Source organism: Pieris brassicae, chromosome 11 (assembly GCF_905147105.1).
Source record: "Pieris brassicae chromosome 11, ilPieBrab1.1, whole genome shotgun sequence".
Lineage (NCBI taxonomy): Eukaryota > Metazoa > Arthropoda > Insecta > Lepidoptera > Pieridae > Pieris > Pieris brassicae.
Window position 1 is genome coordinate 9,737,048 of NC_059675.1, and position 22,139 is coordinate 9,759,186.

Below are 22,139 nucleotides of genomic sequence, written 5' to 3' on the forward strand. Positions count from 1 at the left end.
ACGATTAATGTTGTGATTGACAAACACATATACATATTTAATAAAATAAATTTAATGAAATTTGAATTCCAACTGCCGAAGGTAAGGTGGGAAATAAAAATAAATTTAGCTCCAATTTTGTTGTTTCTATCAATTTAAGCAAAAATAAAATAAAACATAGCAATAAAGAGCCGAAATATGCGCTTTTCAGTTTTATTATGGTTAGATTTGGCTTGGTTTGGTTGTAAGAGTTACAATTATAAAATTACTTCATTATCCCATTAGTCAAGCATTACAATTCTAAGTTCTGTACAGTAAGAAAATCGTTTTTCAATAAAACTTTTAAACTTTGAATTCTATCCCAACCAGATAATATGCTGGCAGTTCCCCAGGCTTAAATAATAGGTAATAAATACAATAATTTAGAGGAAAGCACTGTCTCAAAAACACATCTGAAGAAAAGTTAGTAAAAAATATAAAGAAAGAAAACAAAATTTTAACCGGATTAAAGATATTTGTATTATTATAAATTACAAATTATGTAAATAATTATAAGTTTATAATAATACATTTAATCCGGTAATTTTTTTTTCTTTCAATGTGTAAAAGCTATGTTAACCAAATACAATAAATACTAAATATAAAGAAACGATCCAATCCTAATTAATTTTTCTTACACCCAACAGACGAAGATGACCAAACGAGTCGAGTACGAGTTTTAAACTTATTTTGGTTTTCTGTCTATCCGTTTTTATTTTGTTTAATTATTACTATGTTGTTAATACTCTATATTTTAAAATTATAATATTATACACAAACGAATATGTATATTTAAATTATCATTTTTCATAGACGATTATAAAGTATTCATTTACAGCGCGGATTGTAATTTTATTTTGCGGGGCAGTTGCGCCTATTACTTATTTTATATTTGATTGATTTTATACCTCTCTCTCTATTTTTTCCTGTATGAATATTTAAACAACCCCTTTTAACGTAATATGATTATCCTATATTTTAGTACTACACTATTCATTTGTAAGTGATTTCATTTGATGTCTACGTAAAGATGGCAAATTAGCAATTACATTAAAGAAATTGTTGTATTACCTTTGTTCAAATAATTCGTTGCTTCGTTCATTTAATTGCGTCCTTAGGCTGAGGGCGTTGAATCGATTCCAATAATTCAATTTCTATAGTATAGTTTAAGATGTAAAATTAAATACATTCTTGGATATTTTTTTTTTTATTCTTGATTATCTTTTATTACAAAACCATTCACAATTATCATCATTACATAGTTTTATTGAAATACTACATCATTAGTATCAGTCAATGTTAAAACTAGATACATTTTATAAAACATTTATTTTTACAGCAATAACTTTAAAAATTTCCTATGTTTATTTATAAAAAAATGCTTGCGTATTTTCTTCTTCAATATGATAGAGGTAATTCATTCGGACATATATTTAATACGAATACTTCTCCTACAAAAAAACGTATGTAGCAGGATTTAGCCTCATATTGCTATGTGCTATGAACTCCGGTTGCTTTAAGAGTTAATTATTAAGCTCTCGACAGATAAACTTACGACAGAAAAATGTTAGCTATAATTTTTACATCGTGAAGATATTTCCACTGTCGTTGCATCTTCTCATCAAAAAGGTTGTTGGCTACAAGATAGAAGTAACTCAATGTTAACGTTATAAAACTAGTACATTAATTAGTATATTTTTTTTAATGTTATATCTGTTGTTCGAAGTACAACGGACAGCTTAGTTATGGGGTGATACTGACATGCGCTAAGGATACACTTTATACTACACATATAAATTAAATTATTTTTTAAGGATGCATACACAGTGGGTTTTTTTAAATCACTCTTACTATAATCTATATCTATCATATAAATAGCTTTTTATTCATAACACAACCAACATTTTTTCAATAAGACGTATATAGTCGATATAAGAATCTCAGCTTTTCTGCAAAAATACAGCAGGAATACCTGAATACCATAACGTTCTTCCCTTCTATGCGCCACGAGATTTCACATGAGCGCTGGGAGCCTAGGACGCCATAAACATTTAATCTGACTTTGACTATTCCTATATTTAATAATATGTATAATTCGTGCTTAGTTCCGGGGACACATTAACAGAAAAATAAATAATAGTAGTGAGGTAAAGTTGTTTGCAGGGATGGATGCAGGTATTAAAAAGCTTACTTCCTGATGGTAACAAGAACTATAAACATTTTCTAAAACAGCTTCTACAATTGCACGTAATAAAGTATATTATAACAGTAATACTTAGTATATTTTATAAAATCAACATCATACACTCAAATTAACAAAAAAACAACGATTATACAACTTACAACGAAAAAAAAAGGTGTGTGTGCGATTCACACACGATAGAAGTGAAACTTCAGTGAATCGACAAAAGAATGAGATGAATATTTATAACAAGGGTAGGATAATTACAAAGTTTAATTGTTCAAAAATGAAAGTATTTTGATTAATTTTAAAAGATATTTTATATTTTATTTAACATATGTTACATAATCTATTACTCAAGTTCCATATTTTCAGTTTCAACAAATGATACAAGAGGCTTATGATAACTAAAATACGATACAAATATTTTAGTTTAAATTTGGTTGATATATCTTTGGAACACTGCATCTATTACCGTTTTTGATCTTGTAGTTGATTGAGTGCGATTGTTACACATTTTTAAATAAAATGTTGTATCGAGAAACTCAATCAAAGGAAGCGCTGTATCTGATGCAAAATTTATGTTAAAATCCCCACTTAAAATCATCGGAATTTTATCATAATTCTTTTTGAGAATTCGCGATACCTCTGGGGTATATTTGATCAAATTTTCATGTATAAATTCAATAACTGATTTTATTGATTGGTTGGGAAAGATGTAAATTGCTACGATCAAAATTAAATCTCCTTGGTCATTTCTGCTCTCACAGGCACATATTTCTCCAACTTTCGAAAGCTGAACAGACAATGATTCTAGCTGTTGTGCATTGAGATCCATTTGTGGCGTAACAACACGGGCTCCATCATTTACGTTGTGAAAAAACAACTATTATTCAACTTACAACATCGAAAATGTATCTTAACACTACAAATTACATACATACGCCAAACATTTACAAAAAATAATTGTTGTTCAGTTCATTCTATATACAATAATATCGAAAAGAGACAGTGGTCTGTTTTTCGTAATCGATTCTGAATTTTACCACAGCCGAATGTGCTCAAGGTGTTCTGCGTATTCAGTTACTTGTGTAAAGGGTCCTCTACATGGGTTACATAATTGCCGACTCTATCGCTAAAATACATAAAATATTATAATGCAGGACATGGCTAAAATCTATATATCGGCAATATTTCAATAATAGTTTATGGATTTACAGTATTGTCCAGTACAGTATTGTCTTTACACGGTCTATATACATGGCTTGGCTAGTACTTATAACCAAAACAAACACAAACGAACATAGCGCTACTCGAACGAATCATGGCAAACTTCACGTAGCATGAAAAAGGGACGAACTTAGGCCTTACAGCGAGACAGAAATAATATGGCTGATAAATATTGGCGTATTTTTGATTGCAAAGCGATCGTTCCGGCCACTATATACGGCTGGGACACTAAACATTTATCGGACATACAAAAAATATTTGGCAATATATCCCGGCCATACTAGAAATATTACCGAGTATTGCATTGTCTAACCGGAAATGCTACCAGCCACACTCTTGCAACTATACATTTTCGTGAAAAAAAAGACCGCCCAGGAGCCTTAAAAGTGTTATGACACGGTTTGAGTCAGTATATCAATATAGCATAAATTTGAGTGACCTAAAATCTTTTGGATACAATACAATTGATTTCGTTGTTTGAAGTCATTCGCTTTGATTGAGGTCATGCTACTTATTATTTTCTTTAATTGTTAAGCAAAGTTCTATCCTGCCACATTCAAAAATTGACTACTACGCTGGCGTAGCCACTTCTTGGCCTGCGATGCTAGTGAAAGCCATTTTATTCTATCGCGCGATACCGCGTCAAGCTTTTTAACGTATTACTGACGAATGGACTCAAAGGATCAAATCACTTACTCTTTACAAATTTTAGTACCTTGTTTTACATTTCTGAAAATAAAGTTGAGCTAATCGTAGTGCCTAATTAAAGTTATTATTAAGTAATAAAATAATTTATTAATTAAATTGCTAATTTTAACTTCATTGTATACTTTGCAGTCTTTACAATAAATAACAATTCTGTATTATTAATATGTATAACCTTTAAATAGGTATAAAATTTCATTACAATTTTTTTACGAAATTATACACTAAAACGAAACCTGTATTTTTTCGACTTACTCTAATAACAAATTACCCTAAACTTTTTTATAGAACAATTAATTGTATTTTCGATAATTTATTTATACCTAGTCCAGCCATAAATTCTGTTACAAATGAAAATGCATTTTTATGAAGTAATGTCATATTAAAATTAATACCTAGATTTATCAGTCTCAGCAAAAAATTAAAAAAAATATTCTATTCAAAAACGCTTTTATACATGCCTTTAATCTGTTTGGTCACGAATTACGCTTCCAAGGGAAATACCGCCACTGCTTGTACCAAACATTTTTAAATAAATTAATATCACCGTGTCGTTTAGAGCAGGCCCTATCCTCCAAAACTGACCATAGTTTGAAGTCTAAAGGTTTTATGTCTAGGCTAGATGAGGGCTAGTCTTCAGCTCTTATAAAGTCCGGAACGTTGGTTTCAAGCCAGGCTTGGGTAATTCGTGCCTTGTGACCGGGTTCAAAATCCTTTCCTGCTGGAGAATCGACGGTATATTCATAAAAAGTTTATTGCTGAGAGGTTTCACAAGATGATACACTTTGGCTGAATTTTTAACTCCTTTTTCACAAAACGCGACAGAAGGCGTTTGGATCGATCCGCTCCCTTTAATTGTAACGATTGATTTAGGGCATGTCCTGTATATCGACATATTATCGATACGCGACATTTTTTTGCACAGCAACAGCACTAACAGCAAGCGGCCGCCCCGATCTTTTTTAGTCTTGGACCGTCGAAGTGTTGTTGTACCTGTTGATATTACGATATACGAACATACGGCTGATAAAAAGCTTTTGAAATGTCTGAAATATGACTCACGGCTCCGTGTCCACTTTGTGCAAGCCGATCACTACAATCCTATTTTCTTTAACACTCCATTCCATATTGCGATTTGATAATCAAGACGAAAAAATATGTGAAATGGCGCAAAATCGAAAGAAGTTTTTAAAATAATGTACGTGTTCCAAATTCAAAATAATTAAGAAGTTGAAAACAATAAGAGTTTTTATGTAACAGTATTTATGGCCAGACTAGTTATTATGACGAATAGCAGCAATAACTTTTATTTTTATACGATTCTCCCCAATATTATATTATAATATTTTTGAAATATGTATAACATCCTTCCTCCTAACACCCTTTAAAATATGTTAATCGGCCTTTCCATTAAAATATAATATAACATTTTTGAGGCTTTTGATCAGAAATTCTCTCTTTTTAATACATTTTAATTCCAATGTACTTTACATAATACTTATACATTTCAATTTTATCTATTTTCTTTTAAAAAGTAGCACAGCGATTTGGCACGTTGATTAATAAATTGGTCACATTGTATTTATCTAATTAAAGTTTATTAATCATATAATACGTCTATATTTCAAAAATGTAGTACTAGCATCGAACATGTAACTTGGCAAGATTCTTCGAGGTGGGTTCGCGTACATGAACTTTAATGGTGTAAAGTCCTAAAACCGACTTCAGTGCCCCTTAATGACCCAAGCTAACTTATTGGCTGGAAAATATACAGTAGCATAAGAGGATTGGAAAATTTAAATATGACTTTCGTGCACGTTCGGTCCATGGCTTGCTGCGATGTCCGCGCCACGTGCTGTTACACCACAGTCTACTACCGATATAGTCTGAAAAACATTTATATCTTTAATTAATTTGTATTCGTATTTTGCAGCAAAAAAAAATCTTCCTTAGCGCTAAAAATGGAATACAGCAAATAATCATGATTCATGTACAATAATTTTAAAAATAATTGTAAGCTCTTATTTAACTGTGATGTTATCAAAACCATCATAAGTTCGTTTATCTAAGCATCATGTTAGACAAGGTGTTACTCTAATTATAAAAAGCAGCCTTACAACCTCTTTGGATCTGGGCCTCAGATTTCAGTATTCTTTCTAACACGCCGTCGACTTTTTGGTTTATTGAGTTTGATTGAGAGTGATGTACTCGTAAATGCGCACATAGACAGAAGGTCAATTGGTGCACAGCCGGAAATCGAACCTACGAGTTCAGGAGTTAGAGTACACTGGCAAACCAGGTAAATAATGTTGTTGAATATACCTTTTAATATTTTTTATCACTACAGGTTATTAGATACAATTGCACAGACTTTAAAAAAATGTTTACTCACGTAGTTGCTAGGTACGTCATTAAAGTCTCGATTGCCACGAATTCTCAGAACGTCGCTCACCGCAAACATTTCCATCTCTTCTATGTTGTCTCCTGAATTTCAATATTAATATTAAACTTATATTATTAAATATTACTTTTGTAAATTAAACGAAACAAGGTTCTTGCATTCGATCGAAGAATAAATTCATAGAGTCGGCTTCGATGAAACGTAATATTATAGTAAGACAGTTTGAATGCGTGGTAAACTTGAAGTGTTCAATTACTTACCATTACGTAAGTCTGGATTGTCGCGGGGGCCAAGTTCTAGTGCGAACTGACGGCTATATTCGATCATTGGGGCGGCTGTGTACGTATCATCAAGTTCTGACGAGTCCACGCTATTACTATGAAATTGTCAAGTTCATCAAAATATATATAAATGACAAACCAAAAATATGTATAAAATGTATAAACTGACATTTACTGAAGTAGTTTCGAGTATAAGACAGTTATTATACTCGAAATACTTCCTTACAATTGTGACGTAATTTGTAAGTTAAAATAAAAGTAAAGAAATATCAAAACGAAAAATGTGGTTATTTACATTATGTCTACTCAAATTATTATGATAAAAAAAATAACAAAAGCTCAGATAAAGCACTCCTTATGTCGAATTATGTAATACATTTAAATAGCGCTTACAGTTTTATGTAAATCATGTATTATGTATAGTACTCGCGCAAAAACTTACAGTATTATCATTAGAGCATATTTTACTATAACTCACTTAGTGGGTCGATTATTATGGGTCCTATGCCGGCACGCTGCCGCAAGCACTGCACATATTAAGGCAGTTAACAAACCCCCAATTGTGACAAAGAACCCTAGCCTTGGCGACAGGGACCGCGGAGTGTGTGACTCTGTAAAAAAAATATCACTGGCGATAAATTATCTAAAAACAATTATCGTTTCACAGTAAACCTAAACTCCATCCATGCTTACACTGCATCCTAAGTTACCAATAAAAGACTTAGTTATTTTTTTTCATTAGATTAAAAACCGGGGCCTTACGTGGACCTGTTCTCCCATTGGTACGAGCATCAGACCAATCAGATAAGATGGTCAAGCACACTGTCGGAAGAGTACAGGTTGGAATGCGGGGTTTAATCTCACCCGCACTATTCAACCTGTATATAAATGAGCTGATCGAGGCACTCGGTAGCGCACGTGTCGGCTGCTCGATTGATGGTCACTGTGTGAACAGCATTAGTTACGCTGACGACATGGTGCTACTGAGCACATCGGTTGGTGCCCTCCGGCGTTTATTGTCCATCTCACGGGCTCCACTATAATGTTAAAAAAAGTGAACAGCTCGGCTTTAAGGCAGCAAAGAAAAAACCGACTTATGTGCCACCAGTAACGCTCGGAGGTGTTCCACTGGAGAGGGTTACGGAGTTCAAGTACCTTGGCCATATTGTAACTGAGCACCTTAAAGACGATGCAGATATTGAAAGGGAACGGAGAGCGTTGGCTGTTCGCTGCAATATGCTGGCCCGCAGGTTCTACCATTGTACCGCACAGGTTAAGGTAACCTTGTTCAAGGCGTTTTGCCAATCCTTTTATACATTTGCCCTGTGGGTTGGATATACGCGGCGGGTATACAATGGTCTCCGAGTGCAATAAAATAACGCTTTCAGGATGTTGTTGGGGCTCTCGTGGTACTGTAGCGCGTCGGGTATGTTTGCAGATGCACATGTGGATGACTTTTCATCAATAATCCGCAAACGGACAGCCTCACTGATGCGTGGGGTTCGTGAGAGTACTAACAATATCCTGATGGTTATAGCTAATAAACCCGAATGTGCTGTTTTGAGACACTGGGTTTCATATACATGCCTATGTACCTGGTGCCTCGAATCAACGGAGATTTTTGAATTAAATGTTTTAATAATTTTGCTAATATAGTTATAAGTGTCTCTATTAACAATATATGGACTTATGATGGTCTGAAATAAATGATTTTTTTATTTTTATTTATTAAAAAGTAAAATATTTATTTCGGTAATTTCATATTAAGCAAAAAAATTATGTGATATATCTTAGGAACTTTTGTTTGGCTAACACTTATTTATTGCATATATATCATATCATATCATCATATTATTATAGTAAAATTACTAATTGAATTATTTACGTTACAATTTTACCATTCTTATTTTCTACTAGGAGGCTTTTAATACTTTATACACCATGACATTTATACTTTTTATATAATTTATTGTTTATTGTATATAACATTCATGATTTATTTTTATTTTTATACCTAAATTAGGATAACTAGGTATGTTATTATATTGTTACGAGCTAGGGGATCGGATAGAAAATTCCGTAGATTTCTTCAAGGGTTTATTTATTGATAAATAAATGAGGAATTTAAAAGCACAAATTACTCGCAGAAATACACTTATTATACACACACTATACAGTCACTAATTACTTTAATTATGCCCACATTACACGGTACTTTATCACTTGTCTTCACTTTATTCGCACTTTATCGCTTCGGTGTTTATCTCTTGATATCGCATTTGAAACTTAACTGGTTTTTTTTTTGTTATGGAATGTAGCTGTTGGCCATAAGGGCCTTTACAGCTCAGCTCGGGCTGTTTTGGCGAGCGTAGCTCGGCTTGACTAAACTGGTCGCGTTTTGGCTCGCTTATGAATAAGCGTGGGAATAATGTTAAACAATATTCGAGAACTCTCTAGGCGGAATTGCTACTGACTAGCGATTGCACAATTGTAGAACGTCCGTACTCTTTGTCTCTTTCGCAAATTGCTCCGTCGTTGTCGTACGGCGTTCTAGAGTGCTCAGCCTAGCTTCGAGAAGGTTTCGGCCTTCCCCCTCTCTCGCGTATCATTTCGTCCTTGTCCCACACCTAGAAAATTTGGTCTTGAAAATTCCTTCATCAAAGGGGTATAACTAGGCCTGAAAACTCCTGAAAACTGAACCACTCGACTAGACATGTTTTGAAACTGAATGAAAAAATGTTTCAGCTTCCTGAAAACTATGGTAACATTATGCAAATTACAATTTTATAATATGTAATTGACCCTCTCCTGAAACGGTCAGAAATCATCAGCCTGCTGAAAAATTCTCGAAGTAGTGGAAAAATCTAGAAACATTGCAGTTGACCCGTCTTTATAACAATATAATAATGGGAAGATGCTGATTAACATATTTTAAAAATATTATAATAAAATATTGGGGAAAATCGTATAAAAAATAAAAGTTATGGTTGCTATTCGTCATAATAACTAGTTTGGCCATAAATACTGTTACATAAAAAAAAATATTTTTCAAAATTTTAATTATTTTAAATTTGGAACACGTATATTATTTTAAAAACTGCTATCGATTTTGCGCCAATTCACATATTTTTTCGTGTTCATTATCAAATTACAATATGGAATGGGGTGTTAAAGAAAATAGGATTGTAGTGATCGCCTTGCACAAAGTGGGTACGGAGCCGTGAGTCATATTCCAGACATTTCAAAAGCTTTTTATCAGCCGTATGCTATGCGTATATATCGTACTATCATCAGATACAACACTACATCGACGGTCGAAGACCAAAAAATATCAGGGCGGCCGCGTGCTTCTAGTGCTGTTAAAGCCAGAATTCGTCGAAATCCCATTACGGAGCAAAAAAATGTATCTGTCGCGTATTTTAAAACTAGAATTGAAGCTCGGTGCTTATCGTTAATATACAGGACATGCCGTGGTTCGATTAATTCATCGAAACACCTTCGAAAAAACGATAGAAACGATAGAAACGATACATACACTATTTAAAAATATCCCGTGAATTTTCAGCAGAATTCTGCACCCGGTCACAAGGTACGAACTACCCAAGCCTGACTTGAAACCAACGTTGCGGACTTTATAAGAGTTGAAGACTGGCCCTCATCTAGCCCAGATATCAAACCTTTAGACTTCAAATTATGGTCAGCTTTAGGACACTGGAGTAGGCCTGCTCTAAACGACACGGCGACAACGGTGACGGTCTTATAAAAATCTTTGGTTCAAGCAGTGGCGAAATTTTCCTTGGAAGCGTATTGTGCGTAAATCCATAGATTCGTGGCCAAAATTAAAGGCCTGTATATTTTTTTAATTTTTTGCTGTCTTCTTCTTAGGTAGGTAGTAATATATTAATTTATCGAAAATATAATAAATTTTTATATTATGACTTATAAAAAAAGGTTATTATTATTATTAATGCAGAATTGTTAATTATTGTAAAGACTGCAAACTATACAATGAAGTTAAAATTGAATTAATTATTATATTTAATTACATAGCAATAAACGGCATGTAAGACAAAATTATTTATTGTCAAAATGGTTTATTACTTAATAATAACTTTAATTAGGCACCACGATTAGCTCAACTTTTTTTTCAGAAATGTAAAACAAGGTACTAAAATTTGTAAAGAGTAAGTGATTTGATCCTTTGAGTCCATTCGTCAGTAATACGTTAAAAAGCTTGACGCGGTATCGCGCGATCGAATAAAATGGCTTTCACTAGCATCGCAGGCCAAGAAGTGGCTGCGCCAGCGTAGTAGTCAATTTTTGAATGTGGCAGGATAGAACTTTGCTTAACAATTAAAGAAAATAATAAGTAGCATGACCTCAATCAAAGCGAATGACTTCAAACAACGAAATCAATTGTATTGTATCCAAAAGATTTTAGGTCACTCAAATTTATGCGATATTGATATACTGACTCAAACCGTGTCATAACACTTTTAAGGCTCCTGGGCGGTCTTTTTTTTCACGAAAATGTATAGTTGCAAGAGTGTGGCTGGTAGCATTTCCGGTTAGACAATGCAATACTCGGCAATATTTCTAGTATGGCCGGGATATATTGCCAAATATTTTTTGTGTGTCCGATAAATGTTTAGTGTCCCAGCCGTATATAGTGGCCGGAACGATCGCTTTGCAATCAAAAATACGCCAATATTTATCAGCCATATTATTTCTGTCTCGCTGTAAGGCCTAAGTTCGTCCCTTTTTCATGCTACGTGAAGTTTGCCATGATTCATTCGAGTAGCGCTATGTTCGTTTGTGTTTGTTTTGGTTATAAGTACTAGCCAAGCCATATATATAGACCGTGTAAAGACAATACTGCACTGGACAATACTGTAAAGCCATATACTAATATTGAAATAATGCCGCAAAATATTTTATCTCGGGAGTTGAAGATAACACCTAGAACCATGTCGCGTAATTAAAAGATGACTTAGGACTAGGTACGAATAAGATTTTTTTTACAATTGAGCAATATTTTAACAAACAATATGATCGTATTTATGCTCAAATTTATTACAAAGGTATCAAAACATCGGCACAGGTGTATCAAGATACCATTCTTGACAAGGTAGTGAAGCCCCTTAAAAACACCATGTTCAATAACCAAGTCCTTCCAGCAAAACTCGGCGCCGGGTCATAATGCTCGGTCTACGCAGTCTTGGTTGGAAACGAACGTTTCGGACTTCATCAGAGCTGAAGAATAGCCGTCGTCTAGTCCCGATCTTAATCTACTGGATAATGATTTATTGTCAGTTTTAGAGAATACGGCTTCCTCTAAACGCTTATTAATCATAATAATAATGTTAATTTGGAGTCCCTAACACAATCCGTACGATTGGCAGTGAAGAATTTTCCCATGGAAAGCGTGCGTGCTTCTATTGATATCTGGCCTCAACGTTTAAAGGACTGTTTTGCAGCCAATGGACCACTTCGAAGAAGCTTTTTACATTTCAAATTGTTTTATATTAAACTAATTCGCTGTAAAGGTATTAAATGTTGTTTGCAATAGATTTTTTTTTCAGTATTTATTACTAGACTAGGTATATACATATTGTTTTACTTGGAAAGGTAACGTTTTATACCTGTTACTTAAAACCAACATATTTATCGTACTATCGAAAATAAAAATATTATTTCGTAGATAGCCAAATAATGTCGTAGACAACATTTCTTTAGGATACTGTGTAAACATAATTTGCAATTAATGTACGCAATACCAAAAAACAAATTGAGTCATTGATAGATTATTGGAGAATGAACAGTTCTCAAACAAGTTTGCAGTGTATGTAGATGCAGAACTTTGAACTTGACTTCGATGTAATTCCTGCATATATATTAGAACTTACCTGTTAATCGAATATGTGAAAAAACAGTATGCAAGGTAGAGATCGCGCTCCTTCCCTTCGCATTCGATGCGTACAGGATGAGAAGATAATGGGCTCGTGCGCGCTCAGGGAGATTAGTTACCAGAAGTGATATATTTGAGGTAACGTTTGACAGAACCTAAAAGAAAAAAGCACTCATAGTAATCGTGGGCAGTTGAACAGTGTTAGTCTAGTGCTTAAGCGATATTGAACTATAAATTCAGTCTATAATTTCCTATAGCGCCATTGTGTGTTGAAGAATATGCGAAATTACTATTGTACCACCTTTTTGTACCATAGTCTTGCAATAAATTATTATTATTAAAAATGTATAAGCAAAAAATAAGCATTTTTCATTTTATGCGTATAAAGCGCTGGATTATTATTGTTTGTCAAAACATAGTATTGTAACGTACTGTGCTAGATCGTATTAAGGATACTACGGCGCTTACGAGATTTCGACATTTTATTTTGGCGTCCGTTGTATTTTTCTTTTGGGTCGTTCCCATAGAATATAAACCACATGAAACAGACATAATAGTGTTTGTAGCTCAAAAACTCTTAGGGCCATACCTCACCGAGATAACGTTATTCCATTCCATTTTTATATAGTGCAAGGGTATAGGCGTAATATACATATTTTGGTAACAGTAAAAGAAAAATGTAATTTACTAGAAAGTCTAGTTTCTCATACAAACAAATTAAAATAAAATTCGTCAATATATTAAACACCATTGCAAATTCATACATACTAGACGACGGCAACACCGCGCATTGTTGTGCTAGTTAGGTAGGATTAAAAGAATACCTACGAACGGGATGTATATATTATCGCTAAGTTCACTTGAGTCGAAAACGTGAACACAATTGTTTGCTTTTTAGATGTTCAAGTGCCGTATGAATATTTCAATATCTCAACTATATGTGCCGTGTAACCTGTGATAAATGTATCTTTGTAATAAATTTAATAGATTCACGTTTGAAATTTGATTAACTCACTGTTTTAAACTTAATATAAAAACCATACCTAGTATCATATGATTTTGTGATGTGTACACAAAATATAGTTACATTCCTAAATGTAAAGTGCTGGCACGAAGCGGGCCTAGCTTGTGCTTTCGAGAAGGTTTTTTTATTTATATTTAAGGCATTTTACTTTAACGGTTACCTTTCAGTAATGTGTAGGAAAATTCAATTTGTTGTTAGCGATTAATTCACATTTATTTGTGCATATAGTTTATTGGTGTTTATACCCTAGGTTAAGCCACTACCACCATTATTACATCACTTACTAATTCATATCGGATTTTTACAAATGACATCTTCATTCGTAATGTTAGGATTACTACACGCACATAAGGAGTCGGCACCTGCGCATGGACAAATTACATAACCAATTTCGGTCACAGCTACAAATCGACTGAGAGGCCTAAAAGCAAGTAGGGCAGGACAGGGGATGGCCAGCGCAGGGTGTTTTGTCTACTTCCCTTCTTTTCGCACAACAGCTTTGCACAAAACGGCAACACCTCTTGTAAAAATTGTATCCATTTTATTTTTACTACATACTCAAACCATTAATTTACCGAAATTGTGGTAATCAGCTGATGTTATATCAAAAAATAAGAGGCAAGATTTAACAATCTTTGACATTCTTTAAAATATATAAAGGTTAGATTAACATAATTTACATTCATTAATTATGTCCAAAATGTAACGTCAAATATTTCATGTATTGATAGAACTCTATACAAATAAAGTAATTAAAACAATGTGAATGTCATGATTATGTAACAAATAAAAATTAAAGTTAACTATCACTACATTAATATTCGCTTCAAAATATATTAGATATAGAACTAAAAATTCTTAATAACTGAAAACGTATATACTCACATTCATAGAAGGTAGTTCCAGCACCTCCATATGGAATACCTGCGTAATACCTCCGTCGAAGCCTTCTTGACACTCCACTTGCAGAGTTGTAACGCTTCGATTCAACACTGAACAGTTCTGTAGCTTCGTTGGTAAAGCTACAAGACAGATTGTAATTAAAATATCAATGCAATAGTTATTAAATGACATACTTAAAATGTATTTTATAGGCACAGCCGCTTATATATAGCACAAGGTAAATAAGTGAAATCGACATTTATTATATTCCTCGAGACTGTAGTAAAAGTGACATTCTAACTATCTACAGTTAACTGTCTACAGTTAACACTATTATAAATATTACTTTCTTATGTTGGGTGAATTGCACAAATTGACGGCTTTAAATATAAGGTTAAATTATATCGAATTTTGTAAATTTAAATTTTTATAAGAATAACGATACAGAATTACATTAGGATATGTCTTAGTATATGACTCTTCGACCTATGACCTATTATGAATGTCGTAGCAATGGCGCTACTGCCAGCTGCCATTGTCATTATATGTCACAGAACTTATAAATTAAAAACATCAAAGTCAAGTTAGTTTAAAACCGTTTAAAGGTTGACTTATATTTTTTATTTGCCTTCGATTTGATTAATTTCGATGAAACGGTCGAAGCAATGGGAAGTCGAAATAAAACGACAAATTCATTTATGACATCAGAATTTCTGTTGTTAATATTTTTAATAATTTATTTGCTTCTATTTAACTCCTGCTTTTATTAATATTAAGGTCGTGCTTTCAAGTCGTTTTTTATCAAAATATATAGTATTGTACTTAAATTCTAAAGGTTGTAAAAATACAATAGGCAACGAAACGTTGAGATACAATATTCATTTTGGTTAACCTTATACATAATATACTTCTATGAGCACTAGCGTTTAAACTAGGAATAGCCTGTATCTAAACGCTAGTTCCTTCCAGTTTGTCATAAGATGTTTATTCATTTTATTGTTAATTAAACTAAATGAAGGTAGAATCTATTTAAGTTGTTGCAATGGGTTAGACCGCAGAAGTGTGAACTTCGATAAAGATTTTTATGTCTTGTGGATGAGAAACTTGAATACGAGATATGAATTTAGTCTCGTTATTTAGGTAAGTATGGAAACTAATATTTATTGTTAAGATTTTCTATTTAAATTAAATTTTGAACAATATAAGAGAGATTTTAATTTCTAACATCAGTCTGTTAATTTTATTAATAATTATGGCGTAATTTTATTATTTTATATTACCAAACATGTTTTCTATTTCATTTTTTTCTTTTTATTACTTATTTTAGCTATTCTACTAGTTTCATTTTACATTCATAGATATTAAGAGGATATATATTCATAATTTTATTCAGCTTATTGTACAACATGGGGCCTGTTTAACATTGGAGTTTTTGAATATAACTTGTTTCAGTATGTATAGTGGGACAGATTCTGTGTTCGTCTACTTACGATGGCTTCATCATAAATTTTTTTTTTTGGTGTTGATTGATAATTATATTTCTTATGTATAGTTTGACTGTTAATACGTCGCATTCTGAATAAACATCGACTGTAGGGTACCTGAATGGTTTAAATTTAATGACTTTGAGTAAGGTACGCTGTGCTCTTTCTAATTTTATAAGATGTATCTTTCGGACACCGCCCCAAGAAGAGATACAATAAGTCATAATAGACTCAGCCAATGCAGTGTACACGTTTTTTATGAGTGGATAAGCTGCCTTAGTTTCTTAAAATTACATATATATATAATTCTCCCTATAAGTGTACCCGCCCGTGTGTACTTTAAAAAAACTTGAATTATATTAAGATCTAACTTTGAGATTGTCAGTATCAAGTTTTTACCAATAGATTCTTTATATATACATAGGTATACATTAAGTTGTTTAGATTTCACTTAATTTGAAAACAAACCTAATTTTTGAGCCATCAACATCAGATTTTTAAAGGTTGGGACGATATATTTTCTATCCAATAGAATAAGGTAATAAATAGATTCGACCTGTGGTAGATCATTTCTTATGATCCTCGTGGAAGTGTGTGAAATATTTAATTTCAAGGAGGTCCAATTAAGATGCTTTCTAAATACTGAGTCCAGCCCAAGTTCTCCTTCAAAGGAAAATGCATTCTTTTTTAATGAAGTAATGTAGTATTATTAAAATTTATACCTACATATTTATGAAAGTCTCGGCAAAAAATTAAAAAAAAAACATTTGTTAGGCCTCAAATCTATGGATTTACGCATTGTTTTCAAGGGAATTTTCGCCACTGCTTGGTCCACAGATTTTTTAACAGACTTAGTGTCAACGTGTCATCTTAAGAAGGCCATGTCCTCTAAAACTGATATAATATGAAGTTTAAAGGGTGGCGGTCTGGGCTAAATGAGGTTCAGTCTTCAGCTCTTATAAAGCTTGGAACGTTGGTTTCAAACTTGGTACAAACCAGGCTTAGGTACTTCGTGCCTTGTGCGCCCCACCAAACCATCACTGACGCAGGTTGATGGCCACGTTGCACCTTTCCGACCACTTGAGCAGCTTTTTTAGAACTGTGAGCGTATACTTTATCATAAGGCTTATTGTAGTGTTCTTCAATAGTGAAAATTTTTTCATCGGTAAAGAGGATATTTCTGTGCTTTTCGTGTACCGAAGGCATTTTGATCGATCCACTCTCTTAAATTGTAAATATTGATTTAGAGCATGTCCTGTATATCGACGAAAAGCACCAAATTTCAGGTCTTGTTTTATAAAACGCGGCAATCCTAGCGGGAATCTTCATTTCTCGCGATAAGATTCTTCGGTATGAAATAAATACTTACACATATAACGACAGATCTAAATACAGACTTCTTTTCCATCCTATGTCTCCTGATTTTTTGCGACTGCCGGTTTTTCAAGATATTTTACTTCACCGTGGTACGGTGTCAAAAGCGCACATTGATAGGACAGTCGGAGATCGCACCTACGATCCCAGGAATGAAAATCGCACACTTAACCAGGTCGACACGAGTCAAAAATAAATACTATGCATTTCCATGATAATATATAATCATAATATACATCATAGGAAAATAAATGGACGATATTCTGACCAAGCAAATATACTAAAATTTAAATTTATAAGAAGATAAAGTTCTTACTAGGAGCCGCCAGTATGAAGCTACATGGTTCGTCTTGAAGACCTGCGGTGTTAAAAGCCAAACATGAGACGACACCATAATCCTCTTCTGCACTCGGTGTGTACAGGAAAGTTGATGTACTTCCCCGTGATTTGTAGTACCTGAAAAAATATTCTATTTAGAAATAGTTTTAAAGACGACATCTTGAAATAGCAATGTCTGACGAATGGTTACGCTCTGGTTTATCAAATATGTAGAAGCCGGCTTTATTCCAATAGATTTTTCGTGGTATCAGCGAGCATTCACGTCAAGGTCACGTAAAACGTCATAAATGAAAAATTATTAAAGAATGAAATACGGAAGTCTGAAGCTAAAACTGTTCGCTTCAAAGACATAAGTCTTATCTTACTGCCTATATCTTAACGTTTTCTGGAATAAAATGTATTTTTTGTCTCTCCAGGTTTCTAATCCTGGACGTTAGAATTTTTGTTAACTTTGAGTTAAATAGCAGAAGTTTAAACACTTTATCTCTAACCGATTATTACATTTTGTAATTTTTTTGTGTATTAAATACAATGCAACATACTTTGGATCTATATCCATGTATTCCTTGGAATTATTGAACCACCACACAAAGTGTTTAGGTGGCGGGCTAGAGTTAACTTCACAGGTTAACTCTACCGTCTCCTTCTCCAACACTACAAATACTTGGTTGTTCTTCAAAGAGATACACGCTGGTGGATCTAAGAAAAGAATTTGGGAATTAGATATTCATATAACTTTTCGTGTGTACATTATCAGTCTTCTAGTTCATTATGACAAGGTTTCTAGGTTACATCACCCTTAAAGGCAGACACGAGCAAATGATATAGTATATATATACTATTTTATTTGGTTTATTTACATTTTCAAAGAGCTGTCAATTGACAACGCAGGGCTACTTTCACGATAGTATACGTGGTCCTTAATATTCCGTATCGAATAATTATCGCTTTTAAAGAAGTCTGCCACGTGAGCAAATGATATAGATACTTAGCATATCTTATCAGCTCCATAGCTATGGTAATTATAACGACTGCAATGTTGTGAGTGACACAAGTGTCCAAAATAAAATGAGAGCTGAGCTTTTTTGCGTAATTCTTATGATTTTGGGTTTGCTCAATAAATTTGCTAAAAAAATATTTTGTCATAGAACGTCACCTTTTTTGATAATGTGTTAAACAATTTATCATCTTAAAATAAAAGATAAAATTTATTGAATTTGAGCACTATGATTATGACCTGTACCCCAAAACAATAGTAACAATGTAGACAGTGAAGAGTGGCGTGCTCATCAGAGACGGAAGTCGGGCACCAAGCTCTTCTTCCCTGAAGTAAATGAGGGGCATTTACTGCCCTTTAATTTAAAGTTTTCATGTAAATGTAAATTTACAAAAAATTTAATTTAAAAAGTTATCCGTCTAGACTATTAGAGTGAAAAGTCTTAATTACGTTTGTATTTTAATAGATACTTACATCTAACTTGTAAATTAACTGGGTTGCTTGTAGCTTTTCCTTCATCGTTCTGTGCTGCACATTTATACTCTCCGGAACCGTTGCGAATGACATTTAGCAGCACCAGGCTTTGCTCGCTTACAAAAACCCCTGCGCTGGTGTCTTGCTCTAATTGTATACCCTAAAGAACATACTCAACATTTACATTCAAAAATTCAGGTCCATCATAAGAAATCATACATGTGACTAGGGCGGACCTAGCCTTCGTGTCTTATAGTATATTTTTATGAATAAGAACGTACTTAAGTGATCGATTAATATGTTTTAATACAGTGAATGTCCCCTATGATAAAATAATCACTATAAATTAATTTGTGTCACTGTTAACAATATTATTTTTACGAGAATCTAGAACAATACTTAAACTATCTTTATTCATATAGGTAAACAAGTACACTAATGAACGTCAAAAAGAAGTTAAATTAATTGTAAATTTACATTTACTACCAATTCGCAAGTCAAGGGCGTAGAGCACGTAAGAAGAACTGGCAAGAAACTTTCAGCCACTATTTTTAATCGCTAAGTATTGAGTCATTCAAATTCTTTGAACTAGAGCAAATCAATCCCAAGGATTAGAATCATTTAAGTATTCGTCAAATTTATAAATGCTTTATTGATTAATTTACGTTTAACGAGGGCTTTGAATTTATTTAGTGATAATTCTCTAATTTCCCTTAGGAGTTTGTTGTAAAAACGAATTTCCATAGAAGGAGTGGTTTATCTTCTGGAGCCTCGTTGGTAGTACACTCAAATTAGTTCTATTTTGCGAATTATACTGGTGAAAGTCACCAGTTGTTTTAAAACTATATTAAAATACCGACCTGTTTGAACCAAAAGAATTTACTAGGACGAGGATTGGCTCGTGCAGTGCATTCCAAGTAAACGTTATCTCCTTCCGTGATGTGATTCGAGTTATTGCTAGAACTCATTTTGAGGCTGACTATTGGTACATCTGTTGGGAATTTTCTTGTGGTTTTTATATAATAATAAATCATGCAAAAAATGGAAGGCAGGCCACTGTTGTAGCAGGTATTAAAAGAGTGGCTTCAAAGCAATATATTACATCTAAATGTAACCAAAACAAATTTTATTTACTTTAGTATTTCAAAAAGTGTTAGACCAAAGTCACTATCATCTATTAAATTCCATGCATCAGACGACACCCATGTATATGCCCATAAGTCGAATATTCAGATATAACCAAATATCTAGGAGTAATTATCGACCAACACATTACATGGGATAAACAAATTGAAGCATCATTATTAAGTTTTTGTCTATATATACACAATACTGAAGCGAACCGCGGGAAATGCGGTGATAAGCCTACCTAGCGCTTTATCAGTCTATACTCACGTATTTCTTGCGATATCCTCCTTTGGGTCCATTTAGACACAAACACACGCTCAGTCTAAACCTATATATTCTAGCTACCTGTGTTAGTAATAAATGGAGTTAAATATGTCGTAATTACTAAATAGTAATTCACACTTTCCCGACGCCAATATGACGGACTGCTTTCGAACAACGATTATTTTTCTTTAGAGCCCCCTTTCTCTATACTCTGATTTTTCATTCCGTAGAATTCTGACACTTCATAAGTGTTGCTACTAAAAAAGTTCTCCACTGAAGAAGAGAAAATATGACCCAATGACAATATTGTATTGTTCTTTGTATACCTATATGGAGGAGGGATATTAAACGGAGGCCTATTTGGTCACTCGCAACACAGAAATGGCCCTAGTGTGCAGCAAGTGTAGTCAATTATTATTTATAGCTACCAAATACTTTTGTCATTTTTAAATTTAAAAAAATCATTTTTATATTGGCATTTTTATGAAAGAAGAGAACGACCAGTTATTAAACAGGCGTGGTGTAAATTTAAATTAGCTGGAATACCTTTCACCTTTCACCTTTCGTTGCATTTATGCAAACGCCTGTCTTATTTAATTTTTAAAAATCATCTAAGTACTTCTTAAACTCAGATCCATCGGGACAGCGTATAAATACTCGGAATATACCTCAATGTATATGCATAAAAACTCAAATAAATGTCAATATTAAAATAATCATAGAATCATTTTATACCCCCATCCTTCATACGCCTCAAGAGAGTCAAATGCTTTGCCTACAGCAGTGTAATGGTAACTCAGATAGTTGTAGAATCTAAATAGAAATTTCATTACCGCATTATAACAAGTTTGTTTTCAATTATAGAACAGTCTAGTAACGCGTAGAAACTCTTGTAACAGAATCTAGGGGCAAGGAGCAAAACAGCGGTACTATCTGTAAGAACAATGTAAGACTAATGTAGCCAATAGTAGTTATGTCCTGCCTTTGTCTTAGTTCAATAAAAAATTGATGTTAAAATATATATTATTTATTACGAGCGATAAGTACACTGCATGGATCTATACTGAAGAACATGAATACATTACAAACAAGGCAAGCGGTTATAACTACTACACACAAGTGCAATATTATTGTTTGACTGATTATGATGTCACTACACTACTACTACTTTTCTAGAAGCAATTCAGGCCATTTTCGATGGCTATAAATTCGATAGCATTTCAAGGCCAAGTCAATGTATTTATTTTAAACATAAAATATTTGTAATATTTGGTTGCTATAAGATTTTGTTAGGTTGGCTAATAACGTAGTAACTTAATATAGAAAGTCCCGCAGGGACCGACTTGGAATTACATAGATCTCACAACTTTTTACGATAGAAGAACTGCGTTGCGAAATTAGTTTATTTACAAGTTATGTTTTTAATTGAATTTAGTTTATTTCACACA

At 33.2% G+C, this 22,139-nt stretch overlaps 1 protein-coding gene across 1 annotated transcript in view; it reads right to left on the reverse strand.

Moving 5' to 3' along the window:
- Window positions 1-19,172: 19,172 nt before the first annotated feature.
- LOC123716491 (synaptogenesis protein syg-2-like) overlaps window positions 19,173-22,139 on the reverse strand; it is a 31,044-nt gene continuing 28,077 nt past the window's right edge. Inside the window, exons 8-10 of the mRNA XM_045672253.1 lie at window positions 20,160-20,290; window positions 19,300-19,459; window positions 19,173-19,180 (exon numbers count right to left, since the gene is read on the reverse strand). Of these exons, the coding sequence (XP_045528209.1) occupies window positions 19,173-19,180; window positions 19,300-19,459; window positions 20,160-20,290 (299 nt within the window). The remainder of the gene's footprint in view (window positions 19,181-19,299; window positions 19,460-20,159; window positions 20,291-22,139) is intronic.